The sequence below is a fragment of the Vulpes vulpes genome, chromosome 13 (assembly GCF_048418805.1).
Source record: "Vulpes vulpes isolate BD-2025 chromosome 13, VulVul3, whole genome shotgun sequence".
Lineage (NCBI taxonomy): Eukaryota > Metazoa > Chordata > Mammalia > Carnivora > Canidae > Vulpes > Vulpes vulpes.
In genome coordinates this window covers 150,694,073-150,722,058 of record NC_132792.1, presented here as the reverse complement: position 1 = coordinate 150,722,058, position 27,986 = coordinate 150,694,073, and the positions used below count along the sequence as shown (strand labels likewise).

The following is a 27,986-nucleotide window of genomic DNA, read 5'->3' as shown; positions in this document are numbered from 1 at the left end:
CCCCAGCCTGGAGGGGACCACCTCACTGAGTGGAAAAGCAAGGACAGCTGCCTGTGGCACGCAGAACACAGGTGTTTTTCATTCAGTTGAAAGAACAACCTGGAACAAACACCCCTGCCCCTCATTGGGTCCCCCCTCCCGCCCCCCATGATTACAGCTGGTCTGGACAAAAGGTTGAGAAAGTACTTGATCCAGAGAACAAGTAACTGGTTCTATCAGTTAGTCCTGGCAGGGAAATAATGGCACACTCAGAGTTAGACGAGTGGGAAATAACAGAACTATCTACAAAGGCGCAGGTGGGGAGGTATCGGCAGTAGCGTGCTGGTAAATCATGGCAGGTGATATACACCATTTGCCAGCTTCTGGGGGTGCACATACCCCAGCATGGCAGATGTAAAGCCACCAAGGTGAAGTCTCAGAACATAGAATAGGGAAGAGATGCACATAATCAGATCTTGAGAGGCAGTACCAGCCAGCTGCAGCCTGCTCCCGGGACACCCCCGAGAGAAACTTCAGCAACAGGTAGCACCCCCAGGGTGACCCCAGGACACCCCCAAGAGAAACTTCAGCCACAGGCAGCACCCCCAGGGTTAGTAATGCTTGGAAACTTTAGGACACTCAGCCCTACTCAGACCCGAAGAGAGTGAGCTAGATGTATAGTCTTCAATCAAGGGAAAACAGCTAGGCTAGGGTGGAGGGAGGGAGGGAGGGAGGAAGGGAGGGAGGGAGGGAGGGAGGAAACTGGGAGAAGAAACAGCACAGAGTAAATAAATTCTCCCTCCATCTCGTGGGGGGTATGCCCCTCGAGGGCTGGAGCCAGCCAGAAGCCAGGAAGCAAGGGAGCCCGTGGACATCACCCATACAGGGCAGCCTCCCAGACACAGAGCAGGTTAGAGAAGAAAAGAGAATGGGGCTCCCTGCATGGAGCCTGCTTCTCCCTCTGCCCCTCTCAATCTCTCTCTCTCTCTCTCATGAATAAATAAATAAAATCTTTAAAAAAAAAAAAAGAAAGAAAGAAAGAAAGAAAAGAGAATGGCTCTAGGGAGGCAAAGAGAAGATAGGCAGCACCCTGACCCACCCAAAGCACAACATTCACGACAGCAGCATAGAATCCTGATCAATTTGATACCAATAATGCTGAGAAGAAACAAAATTAAAACTTTAAAAAAATCCATTTAGATAAAGTAAATACAGACTTAGCACTCAAATGAACTCATTTTCCTTGCCACGGTTGTGTAGTCTAAAATGAAGACCACACTTAAGCAGGGGCAAAGCATCAGTAAAATGTGCCAGTACAGTAGCATCTCTCAGACGCAGGCCCCAGGGTGGGAATGTGAGGACTGGGGGGCCCACGCTGTGTGTGTTTCTTTCAGAGAAGGAGGAACAAGAGAGGAAGGAGAGGACTTTCTTCTTCACAGAAGCACCTGATGTCACCTCAAGACCTTTAAAAAGATATGAGAGGGACACCTGGGGTAGTTCAGAGATAGAGGGTGTGACTTTGGCTCAGGGTGTGATCCTGGGGTCCTGGGATTGAGTCCTGCATTGGGCTCCCCACAGGGAGCCTGCTTCTCCCTCTCCCTGTGTTTCTGCCTCTCTCTGTGTCTCTCATGAATAAATAAATTAAAAATTTTGTAAAAATTGGATCCCTGGGCGGCACAGCGGTTTAGCTCTTGCCTTTGGCCCAGGGCACGATCCTGGAGACCCGGGATCGAATCCCACGTCGGGCTTCCAGTGCATGGAGCCTGCTTCTCCCTCCGCCTGTGTCTCTGCCTCTCTCTCTCTCTGTGTGACTATCGTAAAAAAAAAAAAAAAAGAATTTGTAAAAATATATGAGAAATGACGGTTTGGGGGCACTCTTGGTTAATAATTACATTAATAATTATAGAATTGGCTCAGTTGGTTAAGCATCTGCCTTTGGCTCAGGTCATGATCTCAGGGTCCTGGGATCGAGCCCTGTGTCTCTGTGCTCCTCTCTCTCCCTCTCCCACTCATGCTCTCTCTTGCTCGCTCGCTCTCAAATAAATAAATAAAACCAAAAAAAAAAAAAAAAAAAAGGAAAAGAAAGAACTGACTCAGTTAATTTGCAAACTCAGTTTTATGCAACCTAGAGCTAATCAAAAGAATGTCATTTCAATTTACAACATGAGCAATCTTAGGATGAGGAAGCAAACATTCTGATTATTGGCATAACTCTCGGACACCCAATCGGAAGAGTTTTTGGTAGTTGCTCATTAGCAGCAGCGCGTGACTGTCGGAGCAGAGACCATGAGAAGTGAGATGCTAAAGCTGCTCAGACCGCAGTGTGCTTGCCACGACCGCATGCGCGTGGACAACAGAGCACCAAACAAATCCCAGCATCCAGAACATGCTGCGTGGAAACGTAAAGGGACTGACTAAAATGGGAGTAGAGAGGCCAGAAAGGGGAGCTCTCACGCAGCACCACGCGATGTCAAGAACTGTCCATCACCTACAGGCCCCCAACAGAAGAATCCTCAACAGGAAAGAATCAGCAGCAGCTACAGGCCCAAAGAGGGAAAGATGTACACTGCGCATCTCCTGTAAGAATTGACCACCTCAGCAACTCAGCCAACGAGAAGCCATCATCACCCTGAATTCCTGCCTTTCTCCCATGGACACTTATTCAAAACAAGCCCCCACCCCCAACTTCCTCCTTCTTCTCCATAAAACGTTCCCCTCCTTTGTTGGACACCCCGTCCTTTCTGCCAGAGCCTGCTTGTCCCAAATTATAATTCTCTGCTATTCCTGAATCAACCCACTTTTGCTGGTAAAATAAATGACTGTTTTATTTTTAAAGTCAACAGCTGAAAGCTCACAATGGGTGAACAACCCAAGACAGCATGCCAAAGAAGTCAGAGTGGTGAGATATCCCCGAGGAGTGAGATTTTTTCTTTTTTTTTTCTTTTTTTTTTTTTTTTTTTAGGAAAACTTCCACCCACCAAAACAAAGATTCACACATTCTGCAATCTTCTTTAAATTGACTTCAGGGATCTAGTCATCCCACGTTCTATCTCACAGGAAAAGAAATGGCTGTAAAATCTAAGAATAATTTGGGGGTAAGGCATTTATAAGGGAAATACGTGTCATGTGTGTTCAACCAACACAACATCGCTTAGATCTCTCGAGGTCTACAGTGCCTGCTGGTCTTCAACATAAATCCCCCGACCAGACCCCATATCACAGAATTCTCCCTCATTGTGCTCTGCTCGGCCTCTGGCTCAGCATCAGGCACAAAGGAGGTCCATTGTGTTTGTGAAGCTGAACCCATAAGCTAGACCTTACTTTCCATTTTACTTTGTCTTTTTATTTTTCAGGCCTCTTTCATCTGTGCCCTTCCTTCCAACAGCCATTTTCCGTCTTTCACTAAAATAAACATAAATCATCCACTTCCTATTTCCTTCTCACTTCCAGCTCTGATTCTTACATAATCTCTATCCCTGGGGTTTAGTGCTTCTCAGCTTAAGAAAATGGGTCTCCTAAATACACACACTCACACGCGCATACGCACGTGTACACCCCTGCATGAACCCTTTGCACACAATTCTAACTGGGCAAGTCTTTCATGTCATTTATCAGCGTGTGTGAGGCAGTTCAGACTGTGAGAACATTTCAACACACACTAGACACTGATGCCTCCCAAAGGACAAGAGCAAGTTTTGTTTTCATTTCATTTTGTTCATGTGCTCACTATTAACAGAACTCTAAATGACCCTATTTTATTAGTTACTAGACTGTTTGGGCAATGTCCCCATTAAAGAGAAAAAAAGGAAAAAATGCCAAGTTTTGGCCAGGATGTGGAGTGATGAGAACTCTCCTTCACCCCTGATGGGATGGCAAATTGACACAAACCCTTGGGACAATTGCTTGGCATCATCTACCGTAGTTAACCAGTTAACACATCCCAGGTAAACATGCAAGAGAAATAGGTCCCCACATGTCCAAAAAGACATGTACAAGAATGTCTGGACCAGCACGAATAGCAAAAAAACTGAAAACAGCTCACATGTTGCTGGAGGAGGTCACCGAGACGATGTGACCACTGGTTGACCTGCCAGCTGGGCCCAGGCAATCGGAGGCTCCTCACCCCCTCCTCTGCCCTTGGAATGTACATTCTGCTCACTGCTCCCACAGTGGGAGCCATTCCAAGCATGCAGCCGTGAAAGAGTCAGGGGTGGTTTCATGAGGACTGAATACATGGCTGGCCCCAGTCAAGGCCTGTGTATCAACTTGTAAGATTCTAGTAGTAGGTGCAGAGATCTACTTGTCTTTTGGCAGCCCAAGACAAGCCTCCTAAGTAAGTTCCCTTGCTTACAAATAAACCTGCCACCTACCCATCTGGAGTGGCCTGGCTCTTTCTTTGGTATATCCTTGCCTTCCGTGTGCAGAAACCAGTTTGTGAACCGACACAAGTCCATCATCAACAGCAGAAAAGATACATAAAATGTGTGGTATGGTCATGCCATAAAGCATCACACCACAGTAAATATGACCCAACAGCACATGGGACAACATGGGTGAATTTCCAACTGACAAAAGAACACATGCTGTATGGCCCCATGCATCTGGAGCTCAAAAACAGATAAAAAATTAAACTGCAGGTGTTCAGAAATACAAAACAAGGTGGCAAAATTAGGAGGAAGAAGCAAGAAAGTGATCACCATAAAATCAGAAGATGGTTCCCTTTGAGAGTAAGGGAGCTGCGATCAGGAAGGGTCCGGGGCGCTTCTGGAGAGCTGGCAAGATTCTATTTCTTGGCATAGATGGTGACAGGACCATATTCACTTTATACAAATGTGTTGAGCTACACAAAATTATTTTATATGCTTTCTATTGTGGTATTATACAATCAAAAAATTTTTTTAAAAATAAAAAGGAAGAAGAATCAAGGCGGGACAATTATTATCAAATAACCACCACTGGAAAAAAAAAAAAAAAAAAAAAGAAAGGTTTTCTGATAGGAAAAAGGAGTGAACTAGGTCAGTTTTGTTCCATGGGCCAGACCTCAAATGAGTGGCTGGTAGCTGTAAGAGGAGAGATTTGGGTAAGACCAAAGAATAACAACAAGAAAAGAGTAGGAGAAGGAGGAGAGAAGAAAAAAGAAGGGGAGAAGAGGGGTGGGGAGGAGAGGGAAGAGAAGGGAAGGCAAAACAAGACAAGGCAACACAAGAGAAACTAGTTCACAATTACTAGTTACTTGAAAACAGAACATTCCTTGTAAAAAAAAAGTGAGCACCCCATCACTATTCAAGCATGGGCTGGATAACAACTGAGAGGGAAATTCTGGAGACATTTGAACACTGGAAAACGAATAGTAGAAAATGTCCCTTTGGACCTAAGGTTCTGTGATTCTATTTCTCTTTCTCACCAGTTACAGGTGTGGCCACCTAAAGAAACAAACAAAAACAAACCTTGGTCCAAATACCCAAAATGTATCAAGCAGACACTCACATTAGGAAAGTGATGCCTTTGAATAAGTAACAAATATTTTTTTTTAAGTGTTTGCCTACAAGCCATTAACTAACCAAAAATAAAGGGAAGGAGAAGGAGTGGGGCACTTCGAGGTAATGCTGGAGAAGCCAGGGCCAAACAAAGCCCAATCATAAATGAAGAGCTGGTGTGAGAAAGAATGAAGGCAAAGATTCAACTCGCCCACAGTGCTCCTCAAATGCATTTCTTCTTTCACGATCGATGATTAAAATAGAGGGATTAAAAAAAAAAAAAAAAAAGCCCATGGAGTTTGGAAATGTTATTGTCTCCCGTTAAATCAGAGGCCTGCATCTTCCCTATCTCCGAGCAATATCAGTCACTAGATTTTACTTTTTGACACTTTCAGAGCAAGACAGCTGAGCCTTGGCTGAAGGTTATCTCGGAACATATTACAAGGGAAAAAACAAGCTCCGTGGAGCTGGTAATAATCCAGATTACCATCTATTCCCCTTTCGGAGCAACAATGGATTTTAACCAGTTTTCTGTTTTATAAATATTACCGTGGCTCAACACATCTATGAGGAGACACAACATTACCCGCGGCTTTCATCCTGTTTGTGTACTAATTATATCAACAACCTGAACCAACTTAACACTATACAAAAACACAGCTGATTTAGCAATCTGTAAATTATACATGTACATAAATCTGTACCAAAATGTGCTATGTTTCGCTCCTGCTAATGTGCATGGATTCTTACTGGCACCTACAATTGTTTGATATAGGTTTCCGAACACTGAAACATATGTTCTGCCTAGAATGGGACCATTTAGGGTAATATTTTTGTAGTTTCCTGGCACTAAGGTCTGCCAGCCTTCCCATGACAGTAAGTGCCTGCAGATTTAAGCAACCATCAAAAAATATTCTGGAATAACACTTTCCAATCATGAAAATAAAGAGAAACAGGCTGGCTTTGCCTATGTGGTAACAAAGTCAATAGAAGGATTTGACATGATCACTGACATGACCATAAGCAAAATCTGGAGAATACTTAATTATTCCTGCTAATTACTCGCAACTCTCCAAAAAAAAAAAAAAAAAAAAAAAACAGATAATTATTAAATCCCTCCTTCAGGGCAGCCCCGGTGGCTCAGTGGTTTAGTGCCTGCCTTCGGCCTAGGGCGTGATCCTGGAGACCTGGGATCGAGTCCCACATCGGGCTCCCTGCTTGGAGCCTGCTTCTCCCTCTGCCTGTGTCTCTACCCCTCTCTCTCTCTCTCTCTCTCATGAATAAGTAAATAAAATCTTTTTTAAAAAAATCTCTCCTTCAAATGGTATTCGGAATGTATCAGAGAAAGTTAAACTAGATTTTAGTCCCATCAAAACCAAGAAATACCTTTTAAAAAAAAATCTTTTTAAACACAATGTCAAGCCTGTATAAGAGCTACAGCCAGAAAGCATCGTGGGAAGGGTCAAGATGCTTGGACTAAGATTCACTAGAATGCAAATTTCTGAGGGCAAGGAGGGTTCCTTGATTCCCACTATATCCTCAGCATTCAATAACTGTGCTCGATAAATCCTTTTTGAATGAACAAACCTGTCACAGCTGCTGACTAGTACCTGACGTGCCTCCAACTGCCTTTTACTAACTGTAAGTACATTACTTAACCTAAGGATTTTTTTTTTAAGATTTTGATTTATTTATTTGAGAGAGAGAAAGAGAGACGGAAAGAAGACACGCAGGGCGGAGCCAGGGGGAGCAGCAGAGGCAGAGGGAGAAGCAGACACCCCGCTGAGCAGGCAGCCCAAGGCAGGGCTCGATCCCAGGACCCCGGGATCATGACCTGAGCCAAAGGCAGACGCTTCGCCAACTGAGCCACCCAGGCGCCCCGAGATTCTCAGCTCCTGAAACTCTAAAATGGAGACACTGCACCTCCTCTGCTGGCATATGAGGATCAAATGTGATATTCTCTGAAAAGTTATTTAAAACTTTATAACTATAAGCAGGTGCATGAATAAGTAAGTGGCTGTTACCCCACCAGTGACTTCAGCTAAACCACTGACAAAGATGAAAATACTGCCCTTGCTTAAAACAGAATTAGCTTCTCCTTTGCCCTGTTATTCTGTTTGGATGTGGTAGTATGGCTGTTAGCCAAAATGGATGTTGTTCTTGTTGTTATAACATTTTATTTAATCTCCCCTGGGAAATTAAGCTTCTCTAGAGAACATACTGGTAATACAAGGAAGGCCGCTGCATAGTGTACCATAAGGAACATGACACTGGGGTCAAGGGACTTCAGGTCTCATCAGCTCTGCCCTTAAATATTTGAGGAAATGTGCTTCCTTCACCTTCTTCATCTACACAAGGATGGGGAAGCAGAGGCAGACGATGCAGCACCTAATCCTACAGGTCATGATACTCCAGACACCAGATATTCTAATGCCCCAAGACAAAGTCACTTTTATTATCCATAAGCATATAATGAGAGTAGTTTTTGTGTGTGTGTGTGTGTGTGTGTGTGTGTGTGTTTTAAAGACAGGCTAAGTTATATGGCTGGAGAAACAATGATGCTACAGGAGGAAATGAATGATACCCTCCAAAGACTTCCTGTGTCAGGCAATGTGTGCCTGTCACTTTGAATAAGTCACTTAATATTCCAAGGGCTCAGTTTTCTGATCTGTAAAACAGGAACCACAATACTGCATAAGACCACTGGGAGAAAATGCTTAATAAAGATGATCCAAAAAGTACTGCTATTAAAGGTAAGCTGCTATTTAAACACTGTCACGTCCAAAAAAGGCTGGTGGATTTCAGGAGGAGACAATCAATATTTTTAAATAGACTTTTTCCATCACTGTAAAATAAAACAATGCATGTAGATATTGTGATATTTCCAAGAGTCCACATATTTTTCTTCTGTTTGTCTCTAGGAAATGTGATGAAAGGGATCACGAGAAGCTTAAATCCCACATTTCAAGACCAGAATACTTTCTTCTGAAACAATAGATCATGTTAAGACTTCATCCAACTCTCCTAAGGATGTTTTGTTTGTGTGGTTGATGTCATTTGGTTGGTTGGTTAACTGAAGTCAAGCTGTTGGGATTGGTGCTGAAATTAAAATGCCAATGCTAAAAATATTCCCAGCTACTTAGTCTATTGACATTCTATATATGCTTATAAAGGAGAAGTGGCTCTAAGAAAATCAACTAGAGTATTTATTCTGCATTCCCAGCTCCAGATTGATTTTGTGGTTGTGGGGCATTAGTTTCACCACTCTTATTTCTTTTTAAGATTTGTTTATTTATTGGAGAAAGAAAGAGAGAGAAACTACAAGCTGAGGAGGGGCAGAGGGAAAGAGAGAATTCTCAAGCAGACTCCCACCCCCGCCCCCACAAGCAGGGAGCCTGACACAGGGTCCATCCCAGGACCCTGATTTTGGCCTGAGCCAAAATCAACAATCAGACACTCAACCCACTGAGTCACCCAGGGACCCCTAGCCCCACCCTTCTTAAGGTCCTCCTACAAGCCCAGGGAACCTTAGGACTGTTACATGCAAGATCTGTTATCTCCTTCTCCATTCAAAAACAGTATGATACACATGAGACACAAGGTTTCCCTTATAACTTAATGGACACTGCCTCTTCACCAAAAAAAACTAACTAACTAAATAACTAAATAAATAAATAAATAATAAGAAAAAAAGGAATTGTCCTGGAGATTCATGAGAAAATTGATGTCACTGAGATCCCCCAAATCTGCCAGACTGTCTCCACACCCCCTAACAGGGCAATAACCACAGCAATCACAGCACGTGAACTCTTAACTAGTGATTTTATTTAAAAATCCATGAACGCCTCCAGCTTCTTCAGGACAGAAGAGTTCGTGGGGACTACTCACCAAGTAATTCTCATCCCCTCCAATCCCCAGGTAATGGGGTCACCTTGTTCTAAAAGCCCCCTTCGTGAGTTTGAGTGAGAGAGACCTTGAAGGAAAAGGTGACTAAACAGAAACTCTTCGGTGCTCTTAAGAGACACACAATAAATGATCATTTCTAAGATATTTAAATAAGACCCAAGAATAGGCTATCCTGGTTGATAAGCTTTTTGTTGTTAAGATCAACTTCCATCACTTTTCGATTAAAGAGTATTTCTTGGGAGCACAAGTCACTGCTCACGCTCTTCCGCCCCCCCCCCCCTCCCCCGAATCCCTAACTAAATCCAAACAGAAGCCCATGATTTTAAACACGGGCTCCTCCTTAAGGCTCCGAAACTGTGACATTTGCGCCTTTTTAAAACCTATTTCCTAAGTTAGCTCTTCGTGTCTTCGGTTCCTGGGAGGAGAGGAGTCCCGGAACCTGTAAAGAGCATCTCCAGGCTTGGCCCCGTTCATTTGGGCCCCGTGATGACCGGGGCCAGACGCCCACCTCCTCTCTGCCCTGCGAGCTGGAGCCAGGATGCTTTGCTGCGTGTGGGTCCAGAAGGGATCGCCAGCGCTCCCTTCCCTTGGCATCCCTGCTCCCTGGGGAGCATCCCGCCCAGCGCTCCCTTCCCTTGGCATCCCTGCTCCCTGGGGAGCATCCCGCCCAGCGCTCCCTTCCCTTGGCATCCCTGCTCCCTGGGGAGCATCCCGCCCAGCGCTCCCTGCCATGCACTGTCCACCTTAATGCCACAGAGAAAGAAAGAGAGGAGCGGGGAGCACCGGGTGACTGGGTGCTGGACAGATTGACAGGCTTGGCGAGGTGGGGAATTTAGAGGTGAGCAAGGTGTGCGGGCATGAACCTGCTGAGGTGTGGGAGAGAGGACCTGTGACAGCTTTGCCCTGCGCCCGCCCGGCCAGCTCTGCCCCTGTGCGCTCCACTTGCCACCCAAGTCCGGGAAACTCTGCCCCTCACGAGCCTTAACCTCCAAAGGGGTGGGATGGGTGGGGGGCGGGGGAGAGGTGGACCCGGGCAAGGTGCAGCGCGTCCCTGGACCCCCGCGTCCCACGCCTCGGACTTCCCAGCCCTCGGCGTGGGGGGGCCCGGCCCCGCCGGCCTCCGGGCTGCAGGCTCCCCGCGGGGAGAGGCGGCGCCCGGGGTGCAGCCGGGGAGCCCCGCGAGCCTAGCGGGGGGCGGGCGGTGCTGCGGGGAGCGCGCTGCCGCTCCCGCCGCGCCCGGCTCCCCATCACTTTTCCCAGGACTTTGCCCATCCGCGGTCCCGCCGTCTGGAGGGGGGACGGGGAAGGCGCGAGAGGGGCTGTCCCCGGGCGCTGGGGCGCGCGGACCTCGCCCCGCCCTGCGCACCTCGCCAGCCCCGGGCAGGCGGCCCCGCGCCGCGGCTCCCGGCAGAGCTGCGGGCTCCGCTGCATCCGCGGGCGCCGAGCGGCGGGAGGGAGAGCCCGGGTCCCCGAAAGCCGCAGGCGCCGCTTACCACTGGAGCGCCGCACGATGTTCTCCAGGAACGTGTTCTGCGGGGCCACCAGTCCTCTCCTGCCCCCGGCCATGGTCATCCTCCCGGCGGCTCGCGGTCCAGGGCGTCCCGGCGCGGCTGCTCACGCCAGCGGCGAGCTGGGCGCCGGGCCCTGGCGCGATCGCGGCTCCGGGCGCCCCATGCGCCCCGCGGGGACCCGGGCGGCCAGGCGCGGCGCTCCCTCCGGCTGCCGCCCTCGCGCCCTCTTCGCGCCTCCCTCCCCGCCGCCCGCCTCGCGGAGCACTCGCGCGGGGCTCGCCTCGCCGCAGCCCTTCCGGGTGGGCGGAGGGAGCCGCGGCGCCTGGCCCGGGGCGCCCCCTACCGGGCGCTGCCCCCCCCCGCCCCCGCCCCCCCGGCCCCCCCCGCCGGCCTGCGGGAGAGCGAGCGGGGGGCTCCCGCAGCGGCCGGGAAGCGGCGGGCGGGCGGCCGAGGCTGGGGCGGCAGCGCCACCCCCTGGCACAGCCCTGCAGCGGCTCGCGGGGCGGAGCCCCGTCCGCGGTGCGTCCACCTGCCACAAGGGCACCGCGAGTCCTGGGGGCACATGACCCTGGAAGCCTCCTCCTGCGCTCCGCTGCAGGCCGGAGCCTCTGGGAGCTCGGGGACCCCTGGGGGCTGCGAGCCTCGTCCGTGAGTGTCCGTGAGAGCTGCCCGTGTTTTCCCGAGTAAAGAAGTTGAATCCTAAGAGGTCAGACTCGCAGAGTGACCAAGCGACGGAGCTCCAGAAGCGCTGTCTCGTGTCGTTAAAGATAACCCAAGGCAGGACAGATGCAGGCTCTGGACGTTTCACAGGTTTGCTGAGTGACTGACCTGATTTCCACTCTGATCCAGCGTCTGCTTTAACCCAAGGCCAAGAAAACATCTGTACATATGCACGACTTCTTTTTCGGCTGAAGCACAACCTGTTAGGATCAATGCAATGTGTGAGCTTAGGGAACAGGAGCAAACTGACAGGCATCAAAAGGGTGGGCTTGCCTCTGAGGCCAAATGGTGCGGGTGAAGGAATGGGGTCCCCAACACTTAACGTTCAGTAATAAGCACAACCTTGGCTTGAAGGACTGTCTACACACAGGATGAGGTGCTGGTCTTCCACACTTTTGCCTCTGATATGAAGAATCATATACACCAAGGGTTTTCTGGGCAGGAGCTCACTTTTGCTCCTTTTCCCCGTGCTCCCTTGTGTTGGGCAATTTCCACCTGCACAGGACTCTTTACCTGTCTTTTTACTAGACGTCCCCCAGTGGGTGTGGCCAGAGACCACAAAAGGAGGTGATAGTTTTCTAGTTAGTTCCAGGCTAGATTAATGGCCGGCACCAAAATATTTATGAGGGAAGAACAGACCCACCACCTCAACTGTCCAGGTTCACCACCCTGGTGCGGCCTATTGTATTGCAGACACCCCGTCTCCATTTATTAGTCTCAAAATACAGGAACCGATCCTTGCCCAGCAATGCCTCAGAGTTACTGTGAAGATCAAACATAATTATGCCAAGGGCAGCACTCTAAACTGTAAAGTGCCATACCAAGGTGAGATGTCATCATATGAGTGACTAAATAAATTGGGCCGTTAGGGACATCACCTTGTGCGGGCACAAAGCAAATAGATGGCGGCTGCTAGCCGAGTTGGGTAACCCTTGCATAGGCTTTGAAATCAAAGTAATGATATACTTTTTCCAGAAGATAACCCATCACTCAGACGCCCAGTGTCGAGCTGTGATTTCTTAAGCCCTAGCTCCGTCTAGTGGTTCTTTGTTCTATTACAAATGAGATAACAAATGGTGGTTGACAAGAACTTATCTGAAATGTATGTGGTGCTGAGCTGGCTCGGTGGCGTCTGCCCACTTCATTTGAATAAGTTCATTTGAATAAGACTCTTAAGGTTATGTTATCTACTGCACAAACATGCCCACAGGGAGATTTTTCATGACAATATTAAAAACCCATCAAGCAACCTCATAATCCTGCTTGTGCAAGGAAGATAAAGAAGAGAATGGGGGAAAGCTGAGTTCATAAAACTTCTCGGATTTTAATGAGCTTTCATGTTCTGTGGCTCAGATAAAAAGGAAACAGATGATATTCATTTGAGGTGAGCGATGTTAAAGCCTTTTACCTGATAAGAAAAAAGAACCAGGAGATCTCTTCTATTTTAATTTTAAATGTACTACCACAGTGATTCTCACCGTGCACAATATTGTATGTGTGTGGAAGGGGGGCACCATTTTGAAAACTGCAGAGTTTAGTAGCACACTTGAAGAGATTAAAGGACCTAAAAGAACACTAAAAAGTCAGCAATCTTTAACCACCATCACTACTCAGTGTGACTGTGTATCACAGCGAGTCCATGAAAGCGTGTCTCAAAGAGGAAGCAAAACATTCTCATGCCCAACCCTCAACACTATCTGACTGTGGGAAGAGACTCTACTCTTCTACTCTGTCCACATTCTCCTTGAATAATTTACAGGCCAAGGTTGCACGTGTTCAGTAAATATACCGGCTTTTGGGGGCTGGTCTCACAATACACTATGCTTCTTACCTCTTTCTTGACACCGTCTGTTCCCGACTCTACATTCAGTTCCAGGATCTGCTCAGCTTAAAATTCTGAGCTCTGTCACTGAAATGTAGGAATCGTAGTTGGAGCAAGCTCTAGTCTTACAAATTTGTCAAAATTTGGTAACACATTTGTAAAGGATTCACAATATACCAATGTGCGCTGGCAAGGCAGTTGAGCTTTCCTGTGTTTTTATATAACAGGAAAAGCCACTTCTTATTTAAAGGGACAATTAAATAACTGTGGCCAGAATTCCAATTAAGCTGCCTCTGTCCCTCCCTGCAGAAAGCAGGCTACCACTGTCTAGGACTTGTACCAAGAAGGATACAGAGTCTAAGATAAAAAGTCTAAAACTTGTAAACTTTTACTCCGATGTCTCTCCTCTACCCTTCTCAGCAGTTCTCCTCCTGTACTTTCCAGTGTTTTTGTTTACCCCTCAATTATGAGTTCATATCTGTATTCACACAATGGATGGAGAGCTCCGTGAAACAAAGATGGACTTTGCCAATCTTTGGTCTAACGAATGTAATTGAGCTGGGTGTAATTAGTGAGTTCACAGAGGGACTGATAGTGATGGGAGTATACCAGGACAGATAGACTGGCTGGGAAGAGTCCAGGAGATAACAGAAAAAAATCTTTATGCCCAACAACAACAACAACAAACCTATCAAATACAAAGGAAGACAATGCCACACGTGGCGGGGGGGGGGGGGGGGGGGTGGCATCATGCAAAGACAGAAATTACTTTTTTTCCTTTTATTAAGACCATCAGGTATAGGTGACACATTTCAGAAAGCGAAGAACCCCTCAAACATGGGAGAGTCACCTTTGAGTCCTAGAAAGCCTGGGAGACAGAATGGCCGAACAGGGACGCCTCATGGTTACCAAACCATTAGCACCAGTAGGAGAATTTGAACGTGGAGGTAACTTACCTGCTCTGCCATCAAGAGTGAAGTATCTAAAACGGGGAATTTGCAGCAAAAGACATTTCAGCTCCTATAACCCAGTGACTAGTGTATTATTTGTTATATTTAATTTCTGTTAGTAAAAATTACTTTCTAATAAACTTAAAGGAAGAGAGTTGTGAGGGCCATATACACTGGAAGGACCTGTTCTTTATTATAGATACCTCCCCACCCCGCCCCAACTCCCCCACCCCCACCCCCTCCACCCCAGATCTGTTGGGAGAAGGGAGAAAATCTGCCGCAATTAGAATCTATGCGACTGGGGGGTGGGAAGCATGCACAGATGTGGGTGTTGCATTCAACTGTGGTTAACTCAACAGGCATTTATAAATGTTTGTAGAATTGGGTTATGTCCTTCTAAATGCCCAAAGTTAATATCCTTCTTTCTCATTTCCTCTTACCATCAGAGAACAGGATCTGTTACTGCACTCCCTCTCGTGGAAAATAATTAAAAGCCATTTACAACAGTCTCATTTTATCATAACAAACATTTGCTCAGAGACTAGCATATACCAGACACTGGGATAGATTCTAAGGATGGAAAGATGCAGATGATTGGTACTTGCCCTCGAGAAGCTCAATAAACGCTCTGTGAGTGCTTTGCTTCTTTATAATTTCTCTCCTTTTAGCTACTTTACTCTCTCAGATGTACATTCTAAATCTCGTTTTGTCAATAAATTACAGCTCAGCTTGATCTCAACCCTGAAGATTTTTCCATCTCCTCTTAACTGAGACTTGGCTTTCTTCTAAGGTCTCAAAATTCCACAGATCCCCCTCCTTTGGAGGATATTCATCTGCTATGGCCTCCGTACCTAAAAGCCAGAGGCTGTGGTGAGAATCATCTAATTCTTCACTACCATATCCAAACCACTACTCTTCTACATTCAGGTAACCTTTCTCCTTTGAAGACCACGATCAAGAGAAATAACACTCTATCTACTCTTCTTCATATCTTAAAATAGATTTAGGAATATTTTTATTCCATTTTGAAAAAGTCGAGATGTTGTGGGACATTGCAAAGAAATATTGAGAGGCCAGGGAGATACACACAGGTTAAAACCCAAAAGACACATCTGGGTAGAGCCAGAGATTGGAAATCACCAATTTATAGCCTTCAGAGGAGGCTGAGAAGGAACAGTTTGGAAGCAGAGACAACTGCAAGAAGCAGTTTTATAGAAGCCCAGAGGGAGAAAGTCTTGAAGTAGGAGAAATGAAGACACCATCATAATAGCATTATGCTGTGAGCACTGGAAAATGTCCACTGAATCTAGTGATTCATTGGTGATTTGAGACCTTGGTAGATACATTTTCAATAGAGTACTGGGGAAGAAGCCAAATTACAATGGGTTTAAAGAGTAAGGAGAAACTTACAATCAAGATGGCAGACTGAGCTAAGGAGTAATGAGTACTGCCTTTCCACACAAAACATAGAAATGACAGGGAAAAAAATGTTTTTAAACATAATTAATAGATTGCCAAGCTCAAGAGCAAAATGGGGGAAATTTCAGATGTCAAAAATTGGGAGGAAACCACTAACATTAGTGGGAATCTAACGGGCGGGGGAGGCTTATAACCTGAAAGGAAACACACCCTACAGGCTGGAGTTTTAGTATTTGTGTGATGGTATAAGCCAAGAACACGGGCTCCTTTCATAGTGGGGAAACTGGCACTGGATTTTTGGTGAAGTCAAGAGCATGGAAAATTAGGACCTACCAGCCCTATTTCTCAGCTTGCCCAGAATATGGGTAGAAACGGTTGACCTTCAGAAATCAGAACCTCTAGACAAAGCATTCCACATATTTGAGGTAGAATTTTCCCAGGTGCCCTCACAGTGTATCAACTCTGTGCCAAGAAATTTATATAGAAATCTCACATAACCCTGTCAGAATCCAGTAAGAAACTACCCACATAGAAAAAAAACTTATACCAACCAACCAGTACACCTTAAGGTCCAACTGATAAAAATTCCCCCCAACAGTGAACATACAGCCATAATTATGAATTACTCCAAATTGAGTTTTCCAAAATTAAATACTCAAACTGAAAAGGCAGCATAAAGGAAAACAAACAAATCCAGACATATTGCAGTGAAACCTCAGAACATAAAAGGAAAAGGTAATCTTAAAAACTATCATAGGAAAGGATAGATTAGCTACAAAGAGATGAAAATGAAACTGCCATTGGGATCTCAACATGAATAAGAGAGAAACAATGGAATACATGATGAATTCCTATATATGCCCAATGGAATGGCTAAAATTAAAAAGATGGATAATATCATATGTTGGCAAGGGTGTAGAGCCTCCAGAACTCTCATACGTTGTGGAAATGTGAAATAATAAAAGCCACTTGGGAAAATAGGCTGGCAGTTTCTTTTTTGTTGTTGTTATCATGCTATATTATCTTTAATTAAAGATTTCCAAACACATCACCTAAAGACTATTTTACCCACTGCTCTGTTTGGCCACCAGTCTCTCTTCTCTCTCTTCAGCAATGGTGAGGTGGATACCCTTTCCACAGGGAAGAGAAATCCATGGTTTGTAGCCTTTGCCAATACCAGAGAGAGAGCCAGGTGGCAAAGGTCATTGTTGTCATTGGCATCTTTCATGTGAACTACATCAAAAGAACAAGGCTGTCTCTCTCAATTGGTGATCGCACCAATTCTTCCCAGGTAAGCACCTCTGGTCACCATGCACAGATTACCGGTGTCAAACTTGATGAAGTCAGTAATCTTTCCAGTTTCCAAATCAATCTGAATGGTGTCATTCACTTTAATGAGGGGCTCAGGATAGCAGACAGTGTGAGCATCATGGGTCACCATATGGGGAATTTCTTTTGTTCCCACAAAGATCTTTCTCACTTTGCACAATTTATACTTAACTTCCTCAGGTGTAATCTGATGAGGAGCAAAGCAACCGTTGGTATCATAGATCAGTTGGAAATTCTCCCCAGTCTTGTCAATGCTGACGACATCCATAAAACCAGCAGGGTAGGTTATATCAGTTCAGACTTTGCCATCAATCTTAATAAAATGGTGCAATACAGATCTTTACTTCACCTCCTGTTAGGACATACTTAAGTCTGTTCCTCAGAAAAAGATGAGAGGGAGACATTCTCTCAGCTTAGGGAGGTTAGTAGATGAATGAGGGCAAACACACTGGCCAGTTTATCCAGCTTCCAATGCTTCGAATCGGCTACATGCTTCAGATGCTTCTTGGGATCACGAGCCATGGCTGCTCTAGGCACAAAAAGAGGACTGCCTAGCTTGACAGTTTCTTATCAAACTAAACATTCACCTCCCCTACAACCCAAAAATTCCACATACGTCCATGAAAAGATTTGTTCACATCAGCTTCATTCATAATAGTTAAAACCTAAAAATACCCCATGTCCATCACTACCAGAATAAGTCCACTCAAACAATAGAATACTACTCAAAAATAAAAACAAACTTCAGATAAATGGATGAGTCTCAAAAACACTATGCTGAATGAAAAAGCTTTAGACAAAAAAAGAACATGGTGTATGATTTCATTCATACAAAATTCTAGAATAAGCAGATGAAATTATGGTGAAAAAAAATCAGAATAGTGTTTGCCTCTCAAGGGGGATTCTAGGGATTACCTGGGAAGGGACATGATGGAACTTCCTGGCGTATGGCACCATCCTACATCTTAATGAGAGTATAGGATATACAGGTACATGTATTTGTCACAATTCATAAAATGATACATTTGAGTTTCATGCATCATGTATATTTTATTTCAAAAAAGAAAATCTAAACACATATTGAACCACAGCTAATCATACTCAGTCTTAAGTGTTTAAGGGTGAAGTATATGGATGTCTACAACTTATTTTGAAATGCATCAAAAAGAAAGATGGAGAAATAGATAAATGAATGTAGGATAAAACAAATACAGCACAATGTTAATAACTATAAAATCTAGGTGGTTAGGATATAGGTGTTCACTGTAAAGGTCTTTCAAATGCTCTATATATTTGAATTATTTTCATATACATCTGAACTATTAATTTGAAGAGGAGTATAAAAATGGCATTTTCAGATACAGAAAGGATAAAACTGACAGACAGTTGCTGAAATGATTAAGAATGTACTACAGCAGAAAACAAAATGTGCTGAAAAGAGAGTACAAGATACAATGGTAAACAGAGAAACTTGTAAAAACTGTTAGTTAACCTCAATAAATACTGGCTCCTAAAAATAATGAGGCCAATAACAGATAGATTGGAAGAATGTTAACAATATAGTGACACTGAAATACCTGACAACAGTGAAATGAATATTGGAAATTGAAGTATTCTAAAGTCCTTATTTTAACATAGCAAGGATCTGTGAAATTTTAGAGTCTGTTAGAAAAACAAGCAAAGGGAAAATTGGACATCCACATGCAGAAGAATGAAACTAGACCACTCTCTTACACCATACACAAAGATAAACTCAAAATGGATAAAAGATCTTAATGTGAGACAAGATTCCATCAAAATCCTAGAGAAGAACACAGGCAACACCCTTTTTGAACTTGGCTACAGTAACTTCTTGCAAGATACATCCATGAAAGCAAGAGAAACAAAAGCAAAAATGAACTATTGGGACTTCATCAAGATAAGAAGCTTTTGCGCAGCAAAAGAAACAGTCAACAAAACTAAAAGACAACTTACAGAATGGGAGAAGATATTTGCAAATGACGTATCAGATAAAGGGCTAGTTTCCAAGATCTATAAAGAACTTCTTAAACTCAACACCAAAGAAACAAACAATCCAATCATGAAATGGGCAAAAGACATGAAGAGAAATCTCACAGAGGAAGACATGGACATGGCCAACATGCACATGAGAAAATGCTCTGCATCACTTGCCATCAGGGAAATACAAATCAAAACCACAATGAGATCCCACCTCACACCAGTGAGAATCGGGAAAATTAACAAGACAAGAAGGAAATATCAAATGTTGGAGAGGATGTGGAGAAAGGGGAACCCTCTTGCACTTCTGGTGGGAATGTGAACTGGTGCAGCCACTCTGGAAAACTGTGTGGAGGTTCCTCAAAGAGTCAAAAATAGACCTGCCCTACAACCCAGCAATTGCACTGCTGGGGATTTACCCCAAAGATACAGATGCAGTGAAACGCCGGGACACCTGCACCCCGATGTTTATAGCAGCAATGTCCACAATAGCCGAACTGTGGAAGGAGCCTCGTGTCCATCGAAAGATGAATGGATAAAGAAGATGTGGTCTATGTATACAATGGAATATTCCTCAGCCATTAGAAACGACAAATACCCACCATTTGCTTCAACGTGGATGGAACTGGAGGGTATTATGCTGAGTGAAATAAGTCAATCGGAGAAGGACAAACATTATATGGTCTCATTCATTTGGGGAATATAAAAAATAGTGAAAGGGAATAAAGGGGAAAGGAGAAAAATGAGTGGGAAATATCAGAAAGGAAGACAGAACATGAGAGACTCCTAACTCTGGGAAACGAACTAGGGGTGGTGGAAGGGGAGGTGGGCGGGGGGTGGGGTGACTGGGTGACGGGCACTGAGGGGGGCACTTGATGGGATGAGCACTGGGTGTCATTCTATATGTTCGCAAATTGAACACCAATAAAAAATAAATTAAAAAAAAAAAAGAAAAACCAGCAAAGGGAAATGGGAATGGGGATAAAGAAAATACAATCAAACTAAAATATGCCACGAAAAGGCGGGGGGGAAGATGTAAAGAATAAATATGGTGGGACATCTGGGTAGCTCAGTGGTTGAGCAACTGCCTTTCGCTCAGGGCATGATCCTCACAGGGGTCCTGGGATTGAGTCCCACATCGGGGTCCCCAGAGGGATTCTGCTTCTCCCTCTGCCTGTCTCTCCCTCTTTCTCTATGTCTCTCGTGAATAAATAAATAAAATCTTTTTTAAAAAAAAGAATAAATACAGTAGACATGAAAAATATATTACCCAAAAATATCAGTAATCACAATAAATGCAAATGGATTAAATTTGCTTATTAAACTTTTAAATCAGATAAAAACAAAACAATATCCCTCTTTTGGTGGTTTAAAAGAATCTCACTTGGAGCACAATTACACAGAAATGTTTAATACAGAGAGAGATGGAAATGGATATAGTAGGACTTTGGATTTGGGCAATATTTCAAATTAGAAATTTTAAAACCCTTCTACATATATCAAAAAATATTGAATAAAACAAATAAATGATTATATATATATATATATATATATATATATATATATATATATATCTTTTTAAGTGAGTAGCTATCAAGTGAAATGTAAATAAATGCTCAGGGACTAAAAGCAAAGACAGAACTAAAAACCAAGCAATGAGCACAATGATTTTACACTGTGGTCACCCAAGCAAAGTGGGGGTGGGAGGGTGGAAAACCAGACCAAGGCCAAGTCAATTTTATTCTGTGGACAGTCTGAAGGAGCAAAAGTTTAAACAGGTGCATGAATTGCTCTACCTTCTGGGGATACAGTAGTGAAGAAACAATAAATATCCCTTAAGGAGCTAAATTCTGATTAGGTAAGATTAGCAAAAAAAATAATACATACTTTATTTTGCATGTTAAAACATAGATTTTTTTTTTTTACTCACTTTTATTTCCTTGTGGAGCTAAAGAAAAATGATTTAGAGCAGGTATAATCATTATAGGAAATATATGAACTGTCAGTATTACTTTCCAGCAGGGGACCTTGGAGAAGGGTGCTGTTAAGTTAAAGAGATATTTCTGTTGTTTTCAGCCTTCTCAAAAGATTCTTTGGCATTTTATTTCCATTTGATTTCTCCAGTTCAGCACTGGTATTGGAACCTACAAAATGTTACTCTAATCCCATTCTAACATGACTTTTATGAAAAAGATCTTATTTTTCCTTTAAACAAAAGACCGTAGCATCTAATTAGTACTTTGATAATCCTGCTTAGTTACTCACTGCTGCATAACAAATTACCTCACAATTTAGTAGCATAAAGCAGCTAATATTTATTATCTCACCATTTACTTGGGTCAGCAATCTAGGGAGCTTAGCTGGGTGTCTTACAAGGTTTCTCATGAGACTGCAATCAAGCTGTTATCTAGGACTGCAGTTTAATATGGAAATTCAACTGGCAGAGGATCTGCTTCTAAGCCCCCTCTCATGGTTTTGGGCAAGATTTAATTCCACAGGCTGTTGGCCAGAAGCATCCTGCTGTCTTTGCCATGTGGGCAAAGACCCTCGGAGTGAGGAAGTGAGAGAGCACAAGAGTGGATGCTCAAGGTGGAAACCATAGTCTCTTTGTGACCTGATTTCAGAAGTGTCATCCCATCCCCATCACTTCTACCATATTCTGTTTATTCCAAATTAACCCCACATTCAAAGGCAGGGGATTACACAAGAGTATCAGGAGGCAGAGATCTCTGTGAAGTTTCTTAGAGGCTGCTTACCACACCTGCTTTTGACCCTAAACTTCTCTTTCCAGTTTGATTATTCAACCATTGTCCACCACAGACATTCTTCTGTATCTTTGGGACATCCAGGTCACTGAACTTCCTACTAGTGTATACTACCACCACCACCACCACCATGATGTTTACTTCCCATGTTATTCAGTTTAGGTTACATTGTCTATCAGTTTAGTAAGTCTCTCACCAACATCTTAAGCTCCCTTACCCCTCTACCCGCTATCTTTTCATAAACCCAACCCTGGGTAAATACACTATCTGTTCCCTCTGTGCCTGTATCTTGGCAGGTAAACCATGTAGGAGGAAATTGTGAGATAGGCCAGATCGGCATTGCTATTTATACCTTCACGATTTCCTACCCTACCAGAGCCCTCAATGCTACCTGGAAGTCATGGTATACCGCTCAAGTCAGCTCGCTTGCTATGCTTTACCTTTTTTTTTTTTTAAGATTTTATTTATTTATGAGAGACACAGAGAGAGAGAGAGAGGCAGAGAGAGCAGCAGGCTCCACGCAGGGAGCCCGACATGGGACTCGATCCCAGGTCTCCAGGATCATGCCCTGGGCTGAAGGCAGGTGCTAAACTGCTGAGCCACCCAGGGATCCCCTATGCTTTACCATTTAAAACATTTTTCCTTCAGCCAGCACACTCTCACTCTCCCAATTTCAATTTTATGCCCCACTTCCCAAAATGCAAAGTCAATTATGGGAGTTCTTTTTACTTTTTACCACAAAGACTTGTTTACTATTGCTACCATTCTCTCATCTATTCCACCTTTTGAAACAGTAGTGTGCTCTGAATATCCCTGGCCTCCTTCTCAGAAGCTTACCATTATTAATTGTACCTTTGCTATCCTATATCTTCATCATCTTCTCTTTATGAAATCCTTCACATTGAATTTTTTTTAAATTCCTGATTCCACTTCCTACTCTATCAACTGCTATCCTATATTTCTCCCCTTTTTCACTGCTGATCTTTAAAGAATTGCCTAAACTAATTATTTTCATTTCCTCAAGTCCTATTCTCTCCTCAGTCCAATCCATCTCTTTCCCCTCCCAACACTCTGCTGCAATGATATTCACTAAGGTCATTGGTGATCTCCAATGAATATTTTCTACATTTTTTTTAAATATTTAGAGCCAATGAATATTTTTCACTCTTCACAATACTGGACCTCTTGGTGGCATTTGAAATGCACTTTCCTTTGGCTTCTGTGATGTCACATTTCTAATTTTCCTCTTCTGTTTCTATAGTGGCATGATTTATATTTATGTTATCCTGGAATCTTTTAAACACATTTACATATTGTGTTCACTTTCTTCATGAGAAGTCCAACTCCCAAGGCAAAGATCAAGGCCTGCCTTGTTAGCCTCCCTTGCAATCAAGGGTAAGCATGTGATATTAAGTCCTACTACTTACTGCAACCACATGAGACTTAGAGTTGGAAGAAAATTATAGAAGAAAAGATACAAGTCAAACTAAAATTGCTTCCAAAGGTTATTGTGAAGATTAAAATTTGGTAATATGCATTCAGTAATTAAAACAGCGCCTGGGGATGGCTGGGTGGCTCAGCAGTTGAGCACCTGCCTTCAGCTCAGGTCGTGATCCCAGGGTCCTGGAATCGAGTCCTGCATGAGGCTCCCTGCAGGGAGCTTACATCTCCCTCTGCCTGTGTCTCTGCCTCTCTCTCTATGTCTCTCGTGAATAAATAAATAAAATCTTTTTAAAATTAAAGTTAATTAATTAATTAAAACAGGATCTGGCACAGTGCAAGCACTATGTAAGTGTTAAGTTTTATTATTCTTAAAGGAACACTGGCAGGTTTTGGCAATCTTTTGGCGTACAGTAAATGTCCTTAGTTATCATAAAAAACAGAGTTGGGCATCATTACTCTATTGTATAGTTTCAAATAACCCAAAAAATTTCAGTTATTTATTTATTTATTTACTTACTTACTTACTTACTTACTTACTTATTTTAAGTAGGCTCTGCACCCATCATGGAGCCCAATGCGGGGCTTGAATTCAAGACCCTGAAATCAAGACCTGAACTGAGGTCAAAAGTCAGTTAACTGACTGAGCCACCCAGGCACCCCCTCCAAAAAACGAAAAACAAAAAAACAACTTTTTAAGAGTCCTATTATCACTATCAACCAATGATTTTCATCAAACATAAGACACACTAAGCCATCTGAGGACCTGCTACCTTGGCCATATTGCTGGTGAAAATCACAGATAGATCAACTGATAAAGAAGCAGACCAAGATGTTTAGCATGAATTATAGGAAGTTGGAAGCTTCAGTGTGATTTCAGTCATGGTATCAAATGCCAAACCAATATTTCTGGGTATGGCCAGCTGCAAAAGGACATGGCCAACCTTCACACGTGGAATTTAGTCCCTCAGAAATTAAAAGAGAAAGGGGTGGGAATGAGGGAGACACTTTGGACTAGAGGGCAGAAATTAACTCAATTAACCCGAGACAAGGACTCCCGTCCTTCACATCACCCTAAACCCACCAAGGCTGGGGATTAGCTATAACTATAAATTGTATAAAATAGGAAGAGGCCTTTTTTAATGGATTGTTGCTTTACAAAGCTAAATAATATAGAACAATAAATACATAATTTTATATAATCTACATGTCTGTAAAATGTCATATATTATCTGCTTCACTTAGTTGTGATGAGGAATAAACAAATTAATAATGTAAAGCAATGAGAAAAATGTCTGGCACACCATTGTTTGCTTGTTTGTTTTGGCTATACATTATGCCCTGCCATTCCCTTTTACTGTTTAAAACTGGTTGATGCAACCAAACTGTCTGTAGCTCAGGAGCTTGTGACAGGAGAGACACTGCACACGAAGAAAAGGAAGAAAAACCATGAATTCTAGGAATTTATCTTTGAAGCTAAAATCCCCCTCCCCACTAACTTTCCAAGAAACTATCAGAGGTCTCTCTTTTTTCTTTTTAAATCACCCCCATCTGAGCTGGTGGTGTATTTATTTCTCCTATATTTTATTTTGTGTTTTTTTTAGTTTCAGGGTAAAATTTAGTGATTCATTAGTTGCATATAACACCCAGTGCTCATTACATCAAGCTCCTTCCTCAATGCCCATCACCCAATTATCCCTTCCCCCTACCCATCTCCCCTCCAGCAACCCTCAGTTTCCTAGAGTTCAGTGTCTCTCATCGTTTGCTTCCCTCCCAATTTGCATCTCTTATTTTTCTTTCCCTTCCCCTATGTTCATCTGTTTTCTTTCTTAAATTCCAAATATGAGTGAAATCATGTGGAATTTGTGTCTCTCTGATTGACTTATTTCGCTGAGCACAATACTTCTAGTTCCATCCATGTCATTGCAAATGGCAAGATTTCGTTCTTTTTGATGGCTGGATATAAATATATCTCACATCTTCTTTATCCATTCATCTCTTGATGGACATCTGGGCTCTTTCCATAATTAAGCTATTATGGATATTTCTGCTATAAACATTGGGGTGCATTTGCCATCTTTGAATCACTATATTTATAGCCTTTGGATAAATACCTAGTAGTGCAATTGTTGGGTTGTAGGATAACTCTCTTTTTTAACTTTTTGAGAAATCTCCATATTGTTTTCCAGAGTGGCTGCACCAGTTTGCATTCCCACCAACAGTGTAAGAGAGTTCCTCTTTCCCTGCATCCTCACAAACATATGTTATTTCCTGAGTTGTTAATTTTAGTCATTCTGACAGATGTGAGGTGGCATCTCATTGTGGTTTTGATTTGTATTTTCCTGATGCCAAGTGATGTTGAGCATTTTTTCATGTGTCTGTTGGCCATTTGTGTATGTTTCCTTTGAGAAAAATGTCTGATTGGAAAAACAAATACCATTAAAATGTCTATGCTAGCCAAAGCAATCTACACATTCAATGCAATCCATTTCAAAATACATCAGCATTTTTCATAGAACTGGAACAATCAATCCTAAAATTTGTGTAAACTGAGAAGACCCCAAATAGCTAAAGAAATGTTGAAAAAGAAAACCAAAACCAGAGGCACCACAATACAAAGTTGCAATCATCAAGACAGTATGGTACGGGCACAAAAATAGACACATAAATCAATGAAACAGAATAGAGAACCCAGAAATGGACCCTCATCTCTGTGGTTAACTAATCTTCAACAAATCAGGAAAGAATATCCAATGAAATAGACAGTTTCTTTAAAAAATGGTGTTGGGAAAATGGGACAGCCACATGCAAATGAATGAAACTGGACTATTTCCTCACACCATACACAAAATTAACTCAAAATGGATGAAAAACCCAAGGATGAGACAGAAATGCATCAAAATCCTACAGAAGAACACAGGCAGGAACCTCTGACCTCAACCGCAGGGACATCTTGCTAGACCATCTCCAAAGGCAAGAGAAACAAAAGCATAAATGGAACTATTAAGACTTCATCAAGATAATAAGCTTTTGCACAGCAAAGGAAATAGTCAACAAAACTAAAAGGCAACCTACGGAATGGGAGAAGTTACTTGCAAATGACATGTCAGAGAAAGGGCTAGTATCCAAAATCTATAAAGAATTTATCAAGCTCAAAACCTAAAAAACAAACAAAAAAAATCCAGTCAAGAAATGGGCAGAAGACATGAACAGACATTTCTCCAAAGAAGACATATAAATAGCAGAGGTCTCTTACGAGAAGTGGTGGGCAGAGGCCTTGAGGGTGCTGGTTGCCTGCCTGATCTCACAGTAAGGGGGGGCCTCGCCTACCACAGCCTGACTTTCTACCCACTACAAGGCCTACTGCAGCCAGAGTCTTCTTCTCCAACCTAAGCCAGGGATCCTCAATCCTCACAGCTTTGTGAGCAGCAGTTTTTATAGCCTCAACCACACAAATGACTGTCCAACTGCACCCAGAGTATCCAGGAAAACAGCGTAAGATTTTCCTCTCTGTGCTTAATTAACATTGAGCAAAATTCAGAATTGAAAATCCAGTGGAATAATAACTCCTATTTGTGCTTTTAAGTCACTGGGGAATCATTGTGACACTGTTTGGATAGCTTTGGTTTGTTTACATTATACATGATCTCGTTATCACAAGATTTCACTCTTCACCAGCATGGATCCTACTTATCTCCGCTCTTCAAATGCCACTTTGTTTACTCATTGACCATCCTGTCTGAAAAATACTGTCTCAGCATCAACAGGCCCCTCCTGAGGCCACCTAATAAGTCACTTTATAAAGTGTCTTCCAGTAAAAACTATTTAGAATGAATTATCAGGAGCCTTAACACAATTTATCTCTAGGGGTATCTGGGTGGCACCCCTAAATTAGTGTCTGCCTTCAGCTCAGGTCATGATCCCAGGGTTCTGGGATAGAGCTCCTTGCTTGGTGGGGAGCCCTCTTCTCCCTCTCTCTCTGCCACTCCCCCCGCTTGTGCTCCCTCTCTCTCTCTCTCTCTCTGTCAAATAAATAAAATCTTTTTTAAAAATACAATTTACCTCTATAAAGTATTGACTATTACAATACAGTTCTAAAAGTACTATTATCTATCATCTGAAGAAGGAAGAAAAGTGAAGAAGAACACAAAGAAACCAGAGCACTACAGCTCCGCAAATAGTTCATATTTTTTTTTTCAAATAGTTCATATTTAGAACAGAAATACAGAAATGACAAAGAGTTGTATTAACCTGTGAGCCAAATGCCAGAGACCAACTCCCTCAAAATTCTGAAAACTGTGATAAATGCTGCGGGCAACCAAAACTTATTCCTAGAGCCAGTAAAAGCAGAAGACCACAATTTATAGATTATGTATGCATAAAAATATAACAAATGACAGAAAATATGGAATTCCTCAAGGTCCTTTTTGCTCTTACCTTCTTTGTAAGAATAATAGAATAATACTTGAATTGTGTTCAACCTCCCAACATCATAGAGAAATTGAAGTCTAAGGTATAGGGGAAAAAATGTATTAAGAAACCATACAGCTAGTTCAAGTTAGTTCAAGCCTCCAAATCCAGCTAGATGAAACATCAGAGTAACCAGAAACTTAAGTACACAAATGAATGGTTTCCTGATTCTGTTCAAAAGGAGAAAGAAAAAATTAAAA

At 43.1% G+C, this 27,986-nt stretch overlaps 1 protein-coding gene and 1 pseudogene across 2 annotated transcripts in view; both read right to left on the bottom strand.

Annotated features, from left to right (window-relative positions):
- KCNH1 (potassium voltage-gated channel subfamily H member 1) overlaps window positions 1–11,097 on the bottom strand; it is a 367,276-nt gene extending 356,179 nt beyond the window's left edge. For both annotated transcript variants that reach the window (XM_072733343.1, XM_072733344.1), the window contains exon 1: window positions 10,856–11,097. In XM_072733343.1, coding sequence (XP_072589444.1) covers window positions 10,856–10,934 — 79 coding nt within the window. In that variant the 5' untranslated portion in view covers window positions 10,935–11,097. The remainder of the gene's footprint in view (window positions 1–10,855) is intronic.
- A 5,751-nt stretch (window positions 11,098–16,848) lies between these two features.
- Window positions 16,849–17,635, bottom strand: LOC112907174 (small ribosomal subunit protein eS4, X isoform-like; annotated as a pseudogene).
- Window positions 17,636–27,986: the final 10,351 nt, after the last annotated feature.